The sequence below is a fragment of the Lutjanus erythropterus genome, chromosome 3, assembly GCF_056507025.1.
Source record: "Lutjanus erythropterus isolate fLutEry1 chromosome 3, fLutEry1.hap2, whole genome shotgun sequence".
NCBI classification, from domain to species: Eukaryota; Metazoa; Chordata; class Actinopteri; order Lutjaniformes; family Lutjanidae; genus Lutjanus; species Lutjanus erythropterus.
The window spans coordinates 1,998,413-2,013,766 of NC_139319.1; the positions used below are offsets into that span (position 1 = coordinate 1,998,413).

The 15,354-nt window shown below is 39.9% G+C and overlaps 3 protein-coding genes across 3 annotated transcripts in view; 1 reads left to right on the forward strand and 2 right to left on the reverse strand.

Annotated features, from left to right (window-relative positions):
* Positions 1 to 961, forward strand: part of kif16ba (kinesin family member 16Ba) — a 28,313-nt gene extending 27,352 nt beyond the window's left edge. Inside the window, exon 26 of the mRNA XM_084714614.1 lies at positions 344 to 961. Within this exon, the coding sequence (XP_084570740.1) occupies positions 344 to 505 (162 nt within the window). The 3' untranslated portion in view covers positions 506 to 961. The remainder of the gene's footprint in view (positions 1 to 343) is intronic.
* A 3,792-nt stretch (positions 962 to 4,753) lies between these two features.
* Positions 4,754 to 11,839, reverse strand: LOC146329366 (dynein regulatory complex subunit 4-like). Its single transcript, XM_084714629.1, has 10 exons — positions 11,596 to 11,839; positions 10,390 to 10,587; positions 9,247 to 9,453; positions 9,098 to 9,152; positions 8,798 to 9,003; positions 8,268 to 8,435; positions 7,293 to 7,379; positions 7,002 to 7,211; positions 5,900 to 5,965; positions 4,754 to 5,811 (listed from the first exon to the last, which is right to left on the reverse strand). Exons 1-10 carry the CDS (start codon positions 11,608 to 11,610, stop codon positions 5,677 to 5,679), a joined length of 1,347 nt encoding a protein of 448 aa, XP_084570755.1. The 5' UTR covers positions 11,611 to 11,839; the 3' UTR covers positions 4,754 to 5,676.
* Positions 11,840 to 12,563: 724 nt separating this feature from the next.
* Positions 12,564 to 13,763, reverse strand: LOC146329367 (uncharacterized). The gene has a single exon (XM_084714416.1). The coding sequence runs from the start codon at positions 13,761 to 13,763 to the stop codon at positions 13,044 to 13,046; it is 720 nt and encodes a 239-aa protein (XP_084570542.1). The 3' UTR covers positions 12,564 to 13,043.
* Positions 13,764 to 15,354: the final 1,591 nt, after the last annotated feature.

The window sequence follows — 15,354 nt, forward strand, 5'->3', positions numbered from 1 at the left end:
TGCGCTTCCTTTTCCCATGTTAACGAGTGCATTTCTGTCATCTATCATATAGCTGTCATGAAGCTTTTATGATAGGGGTGTGTATCTCACTGACTGAGGCGATTCAATACATATCTCGATACATGTTTAACAATACAATGCATCTTAGAAATTTTTAAATTGCCAGCGTTTTGTTACGATACAATTCAGCCCTGTCATGATACAATATGTTATGATGCAATGTGTGAATCTTTACATTTAAAAATGCATTTTCGCAGTAAGACAATCTGCTGCTCAGTTTCATATGAAGAGTGCTGTGGTTTTGAAGTGGGAGGTGACTTTGTTCTGCTGTTGTTCTTTGCAGCGTTATCTGAGGAACCTGTTCCGGGTGATGCTGTCGTCCTCCGGCTCTCCTCTCCGAGCCGACGCAGACGGCGGTTTCCATCTCACAAAACACGCCATCTGTGAGTTCTCACCGTTCTTCAAGAAGGGCGTCTTCGAGTCCAGCAGCCACGGCACTGGCTGACTTTGACCGCGAAGCATCTGAGCCAGCGTTTTGTGTGCCGTAAGTTCCTTCAAACCAAAATGAAACAAAAAAAAAACTGCCCGGTGCCTTTTCTCCGAGGCCTCGGTTCGGGAGAATTGCCTCAGAAGTTTCAAAGAAGGAAAAACTTGCAGGTCAGTTTTCTCTCCAACCTCCCGTCATCCTGGGGGACGACGATCTCGAACCTTGTCAGGTGCTGCTCAGCTCTTAGTCCATGTGGAAACTTTATCATGAATGTTAAAGTAGGAAATTCATCACTCTGTTTAAAGAGTTTCATTTCTACATTATATATCCAGAGAGACGTTCATCAGGTTTCCATCATCTATAATGAAACAACTTTGTACGATCTTCAGATTCACTGAACACTTGTTTAGTTTTTTCAGCCGATGATGGAAACAAACACTTTATAATGACACATTCTAGCAATAAACAGTGATATATTAAATATATTTACATTCAGCTGTGATATTTATGGCTCCTCCTTCAATTAGTAACAGCTGTGCAACTCTGAAAGTAGAAGAAAACATGAACACAGGCAGGGTTGGGGGTTCGATTCTCTGAAGCTGCACATAAACAAAACAGTTAATCCAGAAGAACCACAGCATTTGATCAACTGCCCGAACAGTTAAGCTACTACAAGGAATTTTTAACTGATAATGAAACAGTCTCAGTTCAATAACGATGGCTTTATATGACCTACGTAAGCAAATGAGACCATCTGCAACAAGACTGGATATTTCTGTATACTGATTCTTAATGTCTGCCACCAGGAAATCAGATAAAACAGGCCTGTATTTACATTTTCACAGTGAGTAGTGCATTAAAAATAAGATTTTCATCAGATAAATTTATTTTTGATTTTTTTTTTTGTGGTTACAGTGGAGGGAAAAGTCCCGCTCTTGTCCACAGGGGCTCCAAAATCAACACAACAGAAAAGTTCCTTGTAGTAGCTTTAACTTTTTGACAGAACAACATTTGGAAGCTCTGTTACTCAAATCTGCACTAATAATATTTTTTAATGTAAAGCTACACCTGACCTATCAGTCAAATAAAAGTTGGCTGCATCACAGAAGATAAATGTTAAATCTGTCTCTAAAGCAGCACTGAGTGAAAGCTGCGGATACACACTATGATGTTCACCAACACTAAATTATAGATTTTTTTTAATGAACCTTTGAACTGTTAAAGGTTTCAAACAAGTGCACTGTAGATACTGATGTGTGACCTGTCATCTCATCACTGTGGTTCAGACGAGTGTCAACAAGCAGAGCGAACATTTAACATTTAAGAACTTTTTATACGACTCTGAACTTATTTGTGACGTCTGATACGCCTCAACTTGTCATCATTCCCAAATGTGCTAAAATTCTCACACTAAACCCCAAAAACCTGCAGTTCTGATGTGACTTTAAGGGACGTGTTGGGATTTAGGAGCGTGACTTTATTAGGCTGCAGAGTTAGAGTTTAAAGGGATAGTTTGGGTTTTTTGGTGGTTGTATGAAGTACTTCTCCATAGTCAGTCGGTCAGTGATGGAGGTCGACGCACCCCCAGTTTGGAGAAGCAGCAGGAAAACCGGTGTAGGAAGCTAAGCAATGTGCTGCTGTGGTCAGGATCAGCAGCAAAACATGGTTTAAAATCACCGTGTTTACTCTGTTTATTCAGAATACTGACAGACTTTTCTGACATGAAACCACCGTTATATGAGCCAAATATCGTTCTCTACGTCATTTTACGTCACAGAACATAGGACTTGCTGGTCTACTGTTGTCTCCATCTGTTAGTTAGTTTGTGTTATTGGTGTTTTAAAGGGTTAGTTTCAATTCACTGAAGTTACAGTTGACTTAAACTAATGAATGGAGGCAGCAGTAGACCAGCGACTCCTGTGTTCTGTGAGTTAAAATTACTGTTTTTGTCAAAGTAGTCTTGTTGATTTGGAGAGAGCGATACTGGGATTACTTAATGTAGGGATGGGTCATGATTTTTGAATTATTGAATAGTCATTAAATTATAAAAAAAAAAAAACTGAATAGTTCATGTGATTATCATTTTGTTTTTTAAAATCCTGTTTTACCTGCCTGGAAATAATACAATACTACCAGATCTCATGTTATTACAGGACCTGGAAGGAGGACATCTACATACCCTGATGTATTTTATTTCAGAGTGACAGGCTGTTTACTGAACAGTTACTTGTTCTAAACTGACACCATGTCAGAGAAGCAGCACAAATCGTCCTCCAGCCTCGTGTGAGTGGATTTTACTTCCCCTGACTGTTTTCTAAACGAGCGCCTGCTGGTATCGATTCAAACTCGGTGATGTTTTAATACCAGCTGTTGTTGTGACTCAACTTCGAACTGGAAAGCTCTAAGTTTTACCCTGTTTTGTGTTGTTTTAGCATTTACTCCATAGCATCCTTAAGCTTCCTACACTGGAGACCACCGTCAAAACATCCAGACTATCCCTTTAGCTTCTCTAGGTTGAACAGCTTTGTTTCCTGTTAGCGCTCTTCTGTGCTCTAATAATTGAATTTACAAATTTATTGCAGGAATATTTGCTTTTTAACGATACGACCATTAAAACTCAGACCTGTAAAATAAAGGATTAGAGCACAGAGCTGCAGCTCACTGTATCTTTGATCAGATTTTTCAGATTAGAAACAAATAATTCATTCAGAAAGACTGTTTTGTCCCACCAGTCAACAGCTCAGCGCTTAAATATCTTTCAGAGCTGAATTTTATTTTTATTTACCTATAAATCCGTCACAGAAAGTACATTTCTTGGAGCTGCTGTGATTCGATCCTGAAGTCTTCCACAGCCTCACTGTCGTGTTCGCAGCCAAACAGGAAACAGGTCTGAACTCTGCCTGAACACATGAACCACTGACTGCTTCTTTCATAAGCCATACTGTGTACATATAGAATGTAAATGTTAATGTGCATAGTTTTTCTATACGATATGCTTGTATGCAGTATAACTATTGACATTGAATGTCAGTAAAGGGAATGTACCACAACATTGTCGACTGTTTCTTCCCCCACATTAACTGTTTTTCCAAGGTTCAACATTTGTGAAATAGACTTATGTGCTTTCTTGATGTCTTAAATGAGAGGATGAACATTTCTCTTGTCTATATAAGGTAAACTCAAATCTTCCCAGCAAGCATCAGACCTGATCTGGTACCTACCAGCAGTCAGGGTACCACTGGCGAGTGCATGGAGGCTTTGTGCGACCTTTCAGGGATCTGCTTCCCCAGACCATCAGTGACCCACCATTAAACCGGTCACACTGGATCATGTTGCAGGCAGCAAAACGTTTGCCACGGCGTCTCAAGACTCTTTCACGTCAGCCGTGAGGAGAACAGGTCAAAGGTGAACCTGCAAATTCTGGTGTTCTCTGGCAAACGCCAGTCAAGCTGCACGGTGCTGGGCCGTGAGCACAGGTCTCTCTTTGCCCTCATGGAACCTGTTTCTGACAGTCTGGTCAGAAACAGGCACACAAGTAGCCCTCTGAGGGTCATTTAGTAGGGTTCTGTCAGTGCTCCTCCTGTTCCTCCTGCTGCTGCGTTGTTCCCCCTACCAAGGCCCGGTCCAGCTCTCCTGGCGTAATGGCCCGTCTCCTGGTGTCTCCACCGTGCCTCTGAGACCGCGCTGGGGGACACAGAGCCCTCCGGTGACGGCTTGTGTGGATTTGCCGTCCTGGAGGAGCTGGAGCAGTAGTGACGAGGGCACCAACAAAAGGCAGAACTAGAGAAAAAAACAGTCAGGAAGGATTCGGAGAAAGAAATGGTCTGCGGCCATGGGGGGTTTCTTGCTTCTGCCTCTACTGTCCACCTGTTGTCACTTTCATTTGCACCAAAAGAAGGTGAAACTGATTCACAGTCGTTTACGATTCGTAACCGGAGAGATCGATTTCCCAGAAGTTTAATTGACTTGGTGTATTTAGTCCAATGGTCTTTTAATTGATACTCTTTACTGAACTTTCACTGACAGCCTGTATTTCAGCTGTGTTTTAACCCAGATATCAGAAACTGTGCCGGGTTCAGTCATGACTGGAAACAGCTGGCCTGGCTCTGTCCAAGTGGCTAAAAACTTAATTAAAAAGCAATAAAATATCTTACTTTTACAGTCTTTTCATTAAAACAACAGATCTCACTTAAAGAACTCTGATTCAGAAATGAAATTCAATAAAAATGAAGACCAAAGAATGTTAGAAATGTCTCAAGACAAAAGTAATGTGACAAAAATATTTTTTATTGTTTAACAACATGAGAGTGACTTTGAGATTTAGTTTACCTGGTAAACATGTCATCACCAGCAGCATCAGAATAAAGGAAAATACATTATATTTGTCTTAAAACAACAACAACGATCTGCAGTAAAGAGCTGTGAACTGCATGTTCATGTTAATGCAGGAAATTATCAAATAAAATAAAGAGAGAGAGGTAGAGAAGTTAAGTAGTTCAGGTTTGAAAGTGTCCAGGTAGTTCAGGTGAGTGTCAACCTCACACCAGGGGTCTGTTTCAGAAAGCAGGTTTAACAAACTCTGACTGTAATCCTGAAGTCTGACTTGACTGAGCCGGAGAGTTTTCAGTTCCAAAACAGCCAATCTGAAGCCCTAATACACCACGCATTTATCGAAAAAAATAAATTTTAAACCACATGTGGTCAAGTTTTAGAGTCGTGATGTCGTTTGCTGGGACTGCTGTTATCGGTGGAACTCGTGGGAAGAAAGGATGATTGGTCCAATTTGTGGAAAAGTTGCAGAGTTTGTACAAAATCACAACTTCCTGGAGGGACAGCGTAATGTCTGAAACTATAGCGTTAAGAAAAAACGATGTCACTGACCGCTGTCTGTCCTCTGACTGATGGGTAATGAGCTAATATGTAATCTAATCAAATGTATTATTTAAACAATGTGTCTGACGGTTCCTTCAGGCTCAGCAGGAGGAGAGAAGTTAAAGAGAAACTCAGAGTTAAGTTGAAGAATCTCTTAAGTGCACAGAGTCGGTTACCATGGTAACCAACTCAGAGTTTAATTCACCCCTCTTTCAGAAAGTTTCCATCACCTCAGCTTAACAAACTCAGAGTTTTCTCACTAAACCTGCTTCGTGAAACAGGACCCAGGTGAGTGTGAACCCGACACCTGCAGGAGTTCAGTGCTGGGGGTCCGGTCCAGCAGAGTTCTGTCCCCCCAGGACCTGCTCTGACGGCCTGAAGGGGAAGTTATACAGAGGGACACCGAGATCCTTCAGCTTGTCCCTACAGGTTTGCAGCAGGCGGTTGTACTCCTGCAGGTCACATGTTTGTTTCATCGTTATCTGACAGAACAGTTTAAATAAAAACATGAAAACTCTTCTGAGTTAACTGACGACTCACCTCACAGTTTTGAACCAAGTCACTCTGTAAGGCGCTGATGATCTCCCGTTTAGACTCCAGTATTTCCTACAAACAGAAAAAACACTTTCAGATATTTGTTCTTGGAGCTCAAACACAAATATTTTAAAAAACTTAATTGTAAAGATTTAGTCTGAAGTCTAAAGCCACTGCTGCTGTATGTGAGTTAACTTTACTTTTCTTCTTTAGATAAACTTAAATCTATGAGTTAAAAAAAAATGTATCTAAAAATTGTGTAAATGCATTGAAGTCAAAGTGAGTAATGTTTAAAATTGTTACATTTTCAAATAAATTTAATTTTCAGGTACCAAATAATGACAAATCAGACTCACAGCTTACTGTGATTTTTTAAATACATTTTTCTATTTCTAAAACTCGTTAGCTCAACTAAATATTATGGGTCAGCAAAACTTGTTCCAAGTTTATTTCAGAGATTCTACAGCTGTAAAACTATGTAGCCTATACACTTACATTTTTATAAAGTTAATATTTTGTCAGCTTAAGTGTGTGTGGATGTTATGGATAAATTGTTGAAGCTCCAGGATGATTTTTTCCCCTTTTTTGGCCAAAAATAGCTCTTTTCCTTTCAGACCCATTCTAAGTTCATGAAAACACAAGCCTTAGTATTTTCAGGTAATCTCTCAGCACCTTATTTTCTAACAGTGTTAGCACAGACCGTTGTGATGCCACCAGGGAAAAGAGAAGATCATCCAGCTTGTGCTGACTACACATATCCTCCTGTTAATCTACCATCAAACTCCCATCGTAGCACATCTGCAGTCTGTGCAGCACAGAATGATTGATAACCCTAAACCCCACCCACATTTTCTGGCAGTATTCTCACGTTAGACTTTTTTTTTCCGGGCGTACTCGACAATAATTTAATGCAAGTACTTGATAGTGGAAATGATAAAAAAATGCTCATCCCTTCGTTTAGAGAAGAGCCATGTGCATAAAGGACTGTATCATCTGCATAAAACTGGATATTACAGGTCTGAGCTGGAGTGATGGACCAAGCAGAAAACCTTGCGGTCCCCCTCGGTTTGTTTCAGCTGTGTTCTGTCAGAAGACTGTAAAATCGTACCTCGAGTTTGTTTGCGGCGCTGCTTCCTGCAGGTTGGTCGACGTTGGAGGCTGAGAGCGCGGCGCAGAGCTGAGCCTCCTTCTTCTCCAGGGTTTCTGTCAGAGCCGCCAGCTTCCTCTCCAGCAACAACTCCTTCACTTTGATCTTCTTCTGCACGTCCAGAATGGCCTCCGTCTGCCTCTTCAACAGCTCATCGCGCTCCTGCTGAACCTGATGGAAGCCAGAAACACTCGTGTGAACGCCTGCCAGGCTGAATGAAGGCGGTAGAACTTGTGTTTGATAGTAGTTTACCTTTTCAAAGGCCTGCAGCAGCAGCTCGTGCTCCACCGTCAGATCTCTCAGTTCTCTTTCAATCACCTTCAGTTGAGCTCTGGCCTCCTGTCAGACACATTATCAGCAGTTTGAGGAAAGCTATTATTTTTTATAGGTATTATGGTCATCATGTTGTCTGACATCCCAGAAAGAACATTGTCAAGGGTGGGGCTATTGTTTTTGTTTTCATTTTGTAAAAGTTTTCATATCATTCTGGAGCTTCCAGTAGTGCTCCTCATGTATTCAAATATAAAATAGGTGGTGGGAGCCAATCAGCGTCCTCAGAGCGACTACTGACAGCTGCAGGTGTGGTTTTAGGTGCACCGACAGCCAGAAGTGTCCGTGGAAACGACTCGAACAAACAGTTGTGGCTCCTGAAGAGGTTAGCATAGATACTGTGATAACATCAGAACTAGAGAGTATTTCTTCATTACAGAAGAGCAGAGAATGAAACTGAAGGATTTTATTGATTTGGCTGACTTTGGTTCAGTGAGCTGACTGTCAGCCCGCGTTACACATGAGAGATGTTTCATCCAATCACTTTCCAGAGGTTTTCTTGAAAGTGCCTGCACTTTTCTAAACAGTTTCTATGGACGACTTCTCAGAAGGTTCTGAGGAACAAACCATCATCAAGACTGATTTCAACCCAAATGGATGGAACAATAACACACGTGTTTTAAGACAGAGACAACAAGACAAAAAAAGACACAACAAAACAAAAAAAAATCACGGAATGAGGGTCACAACAAGATGAAAAAGAAGATAAAAGAAAAAGACAAAAAAGACCTAACAAGACCAGAAATTATGTAAAAGATGGACAAATCTGTCAAAACTGATTAAAGTTGAAGTTTTCCTTCAAGAACAGGTAGGAAACTAAATTAGCTTGAATATTTAGACCTGAGTTAAGATAATGATGTAAAATGTGTGATGATGCTTTCTGTGCAGTGAACGCACCACCATCTTGGCCTTGGCGTGGTTGTTTTCTTCCAGCTGTTTTTGCAGCTCTGGCAGCTTCTGTTCTGCGTCCTGCAGAGACTCTTGTAGACGTTTGTTCTCCTGCTGAGCTGCTGCGAGCCCTTTGTCCACCCGAGCCCTCTGCTCCGTCACCTCTATAAGTTCCTTCTACCAAACAACAAGCAAACGGTGTGGCACGTGAAACAAAAGACACCTAAAAAAACTTCATTAAAACCATCAATGTTAGTTTAACAGTTGTGGCTGATACAACTCAACAATTATCACATAAATGTGGTAAAATGACAATAAAAGTGATTTCAGGAATGACACAATGGCAAAAACATCTTTAGGCTCTTTACAACAGAATTAGTTCTTCATGGAACCTCGGTACTATAGTGAACCAGCTGTGTTTACACCAGTTTTACACACATTTGTGCCAAATTTGAAGAAATTCCCTTGATGCTTGTATCTTGTTATTGGCTCTGGAACAGTTCTTCTCCTCAGTGTGAGATCACGAGAACGTCTCTCACCTTCAGCTCCTTCTGACTGTCCAGCACTTTGGAGTGAACAGAGCAGTAGTACGCCTCAGCTCCTCTGAGCGCTCTGTCGTGTTCCTCCATCAGAGTCACCACACGACTTTTCATTCTGTCCTCCATCTCGATGATCTCCAACTGCCGCTTTTTGCTCTCCGCATCGATCATCGACTGCATTTTATGGTGATATTTCTCCTCAAGTTCTATTCAAACAGCAACAGAAGGAAAATGTTCAGAGGTTATGACAGTCTTTTTGAATTTAACTTAGAAATGGAGGTCAGGAAAGGGTTTATTCACCTCTGATTCTCCTGTCGTAGTTGTTTCCCAGTTCCATCAGCTCCACCTGGTGTTTCTGTTGAGAGTCAAAAGAACGATTTGTGTGTTGGAGATAAAACAGGTGAAAAACTGCAGAACCAAAGAAAAGTGAAAAATGAAGCCAGACTCACCAGCTTGAGCACCTTGATGCAGTTTTCGTTCTGGAGCTTCTTCTCTCTGAGGTCCGCCTGCAGGCCGTGTGTTTCTCTCAGCAGGCCGAGCTCCGACTCCGTGTGCCGGTTCTGGATCAGCGAGGTCAAGTCGACGGCGTCCATCTTCAGCCCGGAGGTCGTGTTGTGGTGCTCAGACAGGACGTGCTTCAGCTTCTGCTTGTAGACCTGGACACCAACCATCAAATGTGGTGGTTTTCACATGTGAAACTCATGCAACCATCAATTATTAGGATTTATTAGTATTTAGTGGCATTTAAGTTCCTCAGTTTAGTGATGAAAAGAAAATCTAAATTAACTGAAGAATGTCTGAAAAAATAAACATTTTTATTTATTATAAATGTGTTTTTTACCTGCTTCCTTTCCTATTAATCATCAAATAACCTCTAAGATTTTTCCTGTGACCTGGCTGTGGGGGTCCTGACCCTGAAGTTAAAGGGACAGTTCACCCAAAAATGAAAATTCAGTTGGCACAGCGTGAGGGTGAGTAGATGTTGACTTAATTGTCGTTTTTGAGTGAACTATCCTTTTAATCTCACTCCGTAGTTCACCCCTCAGGTCAGTTTGTTGGAGCCTCTGCACCTCGTTTCACAGCTGTAACCATTTCCAAACCTTTTTGTACCTTTTTATCGGTTTGACCCTAAAATATTTAAAAATAGGGATCAAGTTTAAAAATACCTGAATTACCCTTTATTACATTTTTTTATGTTGAAATAAAAACAGTGGATACATGTATAAGAAAATATAGTGTCTGTAAATTTTAGCAGATAATAGTACAGTTTGTATAAGACAAAATAAATGTACTCATTCATTTGTATATTTACTTATCCTTCACTTTTTTTTTAATATTAAGGGATTATAATATAATATATTGTCATCTGGATTTTTTTTTCACTTTTATTTCTCTTGTTGTGTCTTGCCAGTATATAATCAAACATACAATTAAAAAACTAAAAACAGCAACAAAAAAACAACAAAATACAAACTAAAATATATTCCAGTAAAAAAAATGTCTCTGAGAGTAACTTAGGGCTTAATAAACCTCTGAACTCTGTGTGTGTGTGTGTGTGTGTGTGTGTGTGTGTGTGTGTCTGTGTAGCTCACAGTGATCTCCACTCGGTGGCGTTCCTCCGCCTCCTCTCTCTCCCTGAGTCGGTTCCTCAGCTCGGCCTTCGTCTCCTCCAGGCCTGTCTTGGAGATTTCCCAGAATGCCCGGATCTTGTCCCTCTCCAGCTGGAAGTAGCTCCTCTCCTCCCGCTCCCTGTCCAGCTCCTCCCGCAGGCGGATGATGTGCTCCTCCAGCTGCAGGGTCACACACATTTGTGTCAGTAAGTTGACCAATCAGAGCTCCTGCACAGGCCCACATGTTCGTACCTATTAGTTTTTTTCTTCAGTGGTAAAGTCACGGAGTTAAATCAAAAATAAGGATGTCAGGAGCTTGTTTTTTTTCCCTCCAAATCCTCTGTTATTGATTACTGACTGTCTATAATGGAGTCCAATCAGATTTTTTCAATAGTTACGTTTTTCCAACATTACGTGGCTGCACAGTGCAGTTTGGTTACTCCAAACTAACAGTTAAATTAGCAGCTTAAATAAGTTTAAGTCAATAACAAAATATTTCCTCCGCCAGCATTTCTTTGATGTCATATTTTGTGTAGAGAAATGTCAGCGTGGATCTTTAATGAGAGGAGTTGTACATCCTGTCTTCATCAGCTGTTTTAATATACTAAACATTATTTCATACTTTCCTCCTTGATCATCATTCCTTAAGCTTGTCACCTGCTTAGGTGTAACATAAATTAAAATGCTTTTCAAAATGTTTATATTCCCTGGGTAAAACTTTCAAATAAAAACTTTATTAAAACTCATAAAATGTTCCTGAAAATCAAAGTAAAAGCAGCCCTCATGCTTACTGGCATAATCCAGAGTTGTATGTTATTGTTAAACATTCTAATGTGTTTTCCGATAATTTTTTATGTTTAGTTATATAAGCAACATATTAATGTTGCTTTGAGTACTTCAAAGCTGAGTACATGTACCTGTACTAGCTACTGTATTTATACTGTGTTTGAATTCCAGTTAAAGCAGGAATTTATATTAAACTTCACAGTCGGTGTTTGATTTTAAACTCGGTGTGTAGAATACAGAGCAGCCAAAATAAAAAATGTTACTGTTCAAACAGTCACCAGACTGGACTGTAGATGTGAAGGTAACCGTTTAACTCCAAATACTTAAACACAGTTTGATAGTTTTAAGGCTAAAGTTAGCTAAGCTAGCTGTGTTAGCTTCTCTCCCAGCAGCAGCTCTGACCTGGTCTTTGGACATCTCCTCGGTTGACAGACCGTCCACCACCGCAGAGGACTTCTTCCCCTTCCCGTCGGCCGTTTTACTTTTACTCTTTGGTGGCTGAAGAGAAAATACATCAACATCTTTCTGTTAGCTGATCCTGCTAACAGTCCCCATAGAACTACCTGGCTCATGCTAAGCTAACACATGCTAACCGTGACTTTACTCCACAACAACATGACTGTGATATGAGTTATATGTGACAAGCTGGCAAACAACTCAACAAGAGTTCACTCACCATCGTGAAACTCAACCGGTTGTGACAATAAACAGCAGATAAAATGTGAAACTGTTAGCTGTTAGCCGAGCCGCACATTCAGTCCTCCGCTACATGCAAACAACAGCCGCTGTCATGGCAACGTCGTCACGTGGTCGTCTAATTTTTATTGAACTAAATTCAGCACAGTTAATCATCCTGATACCATGACGCTAGCGTGTATGAAATGCCATTTAAGAGGATATTAATTAACCAATTTAATTTAAAAATAAAAATAAAAAGATAAATAAGTAAATAAATAGATAAACAAATACATAAAACAGTTTTTATTTTAAAATGAGTACTTTTATTTATTTCAGAGGACTTTTATTTCCTATTGCTGCATTTATTTCCTATCTCTTTTTATTCCCATCTGTTATATGCAAATCAATGGGGCCAAAACAGCAAGACCGAACACAGCTGTGTTTATTTATATATTTATTGCCTCATTGATTTATTACAGGATTTGTTGCTCAAGCATATGTATTTATTTATCTAATGTTGACCCAGTGGAGACAGTTAAAAGACACAATATGCTGGAAACTGTGAGAGTGTTAGAAGAAACACATAAAATAAGACAAAAGACAATAAATAATAAAAACACAAATAATTAACCCAGTAGATTTTACAGTAACATATGATGAAAACTCATTAACAATGTTATGTATTCGGTGTAACACTGTGTTTCATGAAACTTGGTTAAGATACTCATGAGACTTATGATACTCAGAACATAAAATTAGTCATTTATTTTCACTTTTCACAACAGAGAGAAAATAGACCAGATGTATAAAAATGAATTTTGTGTCCATGAGAACACAGACCGGGTGATGGGGATGTTGTCTCTGCAGCTGCTGACACCCTGAGAAGCATCATCACACACACATTTTAACACACCAGTGTTTTTATTTGTTCAGATTAAAACACAACAGAGATGATAAACAGTTCAAACTTATGTATAAATCTCTGTCTCTGTGGAACCATTAAGTTTTTCTTTAATTATTCCTAAATATTTTATGGTAATATCAAATTTATAAAATTGAAACTTAAAGATGTTTTATTTAAGACTTTACTCTTCATGACCTCTCAGTGTTGTCACATATACAGTACACACACACACACACACACACACACACACATAGATGACAGACGGTGATCACTGATGCTGATAACTGACAGGTCCTGTCTGTGCTGGACTCTGGGCGAGGTGGTACACACACTCCTCCCCGCTGCGTCCTTCCCTTCTCACTTTGTTCACTGTGCTGTACAGATTATTGTGTGGTGTCGTGGAGGTGATCTGTGTGTAACTGACACTCGTCCAGTACGGACTCTCCACCTCAGACTCCATCCTCTGCTGCTCCTCCACACCTTTGATCTCCTCGTAGATCACTTCAGTCACAGGTTTGTCCACGTTGGTGTTCGTCTCTGCTTTCTTTCTTGAGCAGAATCTCTGTGTTAAAACGGCCGAAAGAACCAGAGCAGCACCAACAACGACACCAACAGGTATTTTCCAAAAGTCTGAGGTGTTTGCAGCCCCCATGTCTGCAGGTGTATCTTCAGCATTGGGGACCACCATGTTGGCATCTGTGGTCACTTCCAGATATACTTTTCTTCCATTACACAAGTACGCAGTGGAATCAGAAGGTCTAACATTTCTTATTACCAGTGAATTATCTGCCTGGGAACTAAAGCGCTCTTCAAATATCTTCTGTGTGCCATTTTGGATATTGACTAGAAGGACTTTTCCAGTATGTGTGAAACGGCTCCATGATACATCTCCGTTCGCCTGAGGACAAGGCAGAGTGGCCACTTTGTTCTGCTGCACAATATGTCTGGGAACATCTGTAAAGTAAAAAGACAGCAATAAGTAAAACATTTTGGTAAATTTTTCAGCGCTAAGTTTGGAAGCATAATGCCTTCACATGAGAAAAATATGTTTACCCTGTTTTTCTGAGTTAAAGAGATGGTAAAGCAGCTGTTCTGAGTTCGTCGTCGTTGTCGCACCACAGAAACATGTTATTAAGCACCCAGACAAATTTGAATGATTAAAAAAGTCACTAACTATGTACAATTAAATCTAAAACTCATGACATGTCTGAGCCACCAGAGTCAGAGGACGGTGACAGGATGGTATTTTTTGTTTCTTCTGTGTCAGGTTGTGACCTGCTGGACTGATTTGGACTGAGAGAGTTGCTGAATGTACATTTGTAACTGACTGCTAGGGACGGTTCGTGACACACAAACAACCTGAACACAGAATTCATGAACAGCAGTTGAACAGTCTAACTCCAAGATTCAGTACTGCACAGTTCTCAGTGTTTTCACATATTTTTAGCAGCTTGTATCATGTGTTTAGAAGAAAAAGTCCCTTTTTTCCTGATAAAGTGATGTAGACCGACTGCTGTTCTACTAGCTTGTGCAGTGGTGGAATGTAACTTATGGACATTTACTTGAGTATTGTACTTGAGTACGAATTTAGGTATTTTTACTTTGCTGGAGTCATTTCATTTCATGCCACTTTGAACATACTCTAATACATTTAAGAGGGAAACATTAAGTGAGAGGCTCTTAGCATGTCGCCATCAGTCGGCGCCATCTTGGAAGAAAATGTACAACGCAACCTGCCAGCAGCAGAGCTCCACTGTACTGTTTCACTCCACTATTTATCTGACAGCTTTAGTTACAACAAATTAAGATTTTTGCACACAACACATATGAAGAGCTCATGAAGTTGAAGTTGAACTGAAATTGAAATTTGTAATTATTGACACATAAGCAAGAGACTATCTTATCAAGTCCATAAAAGACAGGTAAGTGCATTTCTTCCTGCCAGAGGTGGGAATTAACTAAGTACAAATAATCTGTCACTGTACTTGAGTAGATTTTTCAGGTCTCTTCACTTGAGTTTTTATTTTTCTGACTTTTATCTGCTACTTCCTACATCTCAACACAAATATCTTTCTACTCCTTACATTTTCAAAACAGGCTTGTTACTTTAGTTTTAATGCATCTGAGGGGAATTATTGATTATTTTTATTTTGCATCATTGCTTGTCACCGTCTTAACATCAAGAGTGTTTTCAACCCAACTGGATGGAACAATAACACATAGAAAAGACAATTCTTTGGAGTATCCATCAGGGCAAATCAAACATGACAGACACATGATAAACTCAGTATTGGCAGACAGTCAGGGTTGCAGTATTGTTATCGGTCAAAAAAAGTAGACTTTTGATTTTGACACACCACAGATGTACTCGCAAAATTAAAGCATCATCTTATCAAATGTTCATTTTGGGCTAATATATTCCTTTTTAAAACCTGTATCAAATAGTAATATTATCATGTTGATGTGCATTCCTAACCAAAAGGCTTTAACAACATTATAAATGTGCTGTTGATTTAAAAAAAAGGTAAATGAGCAGTTCTTACCAGCAGCAGAGCTGTGACAGAGACGTCCAGCGAGGA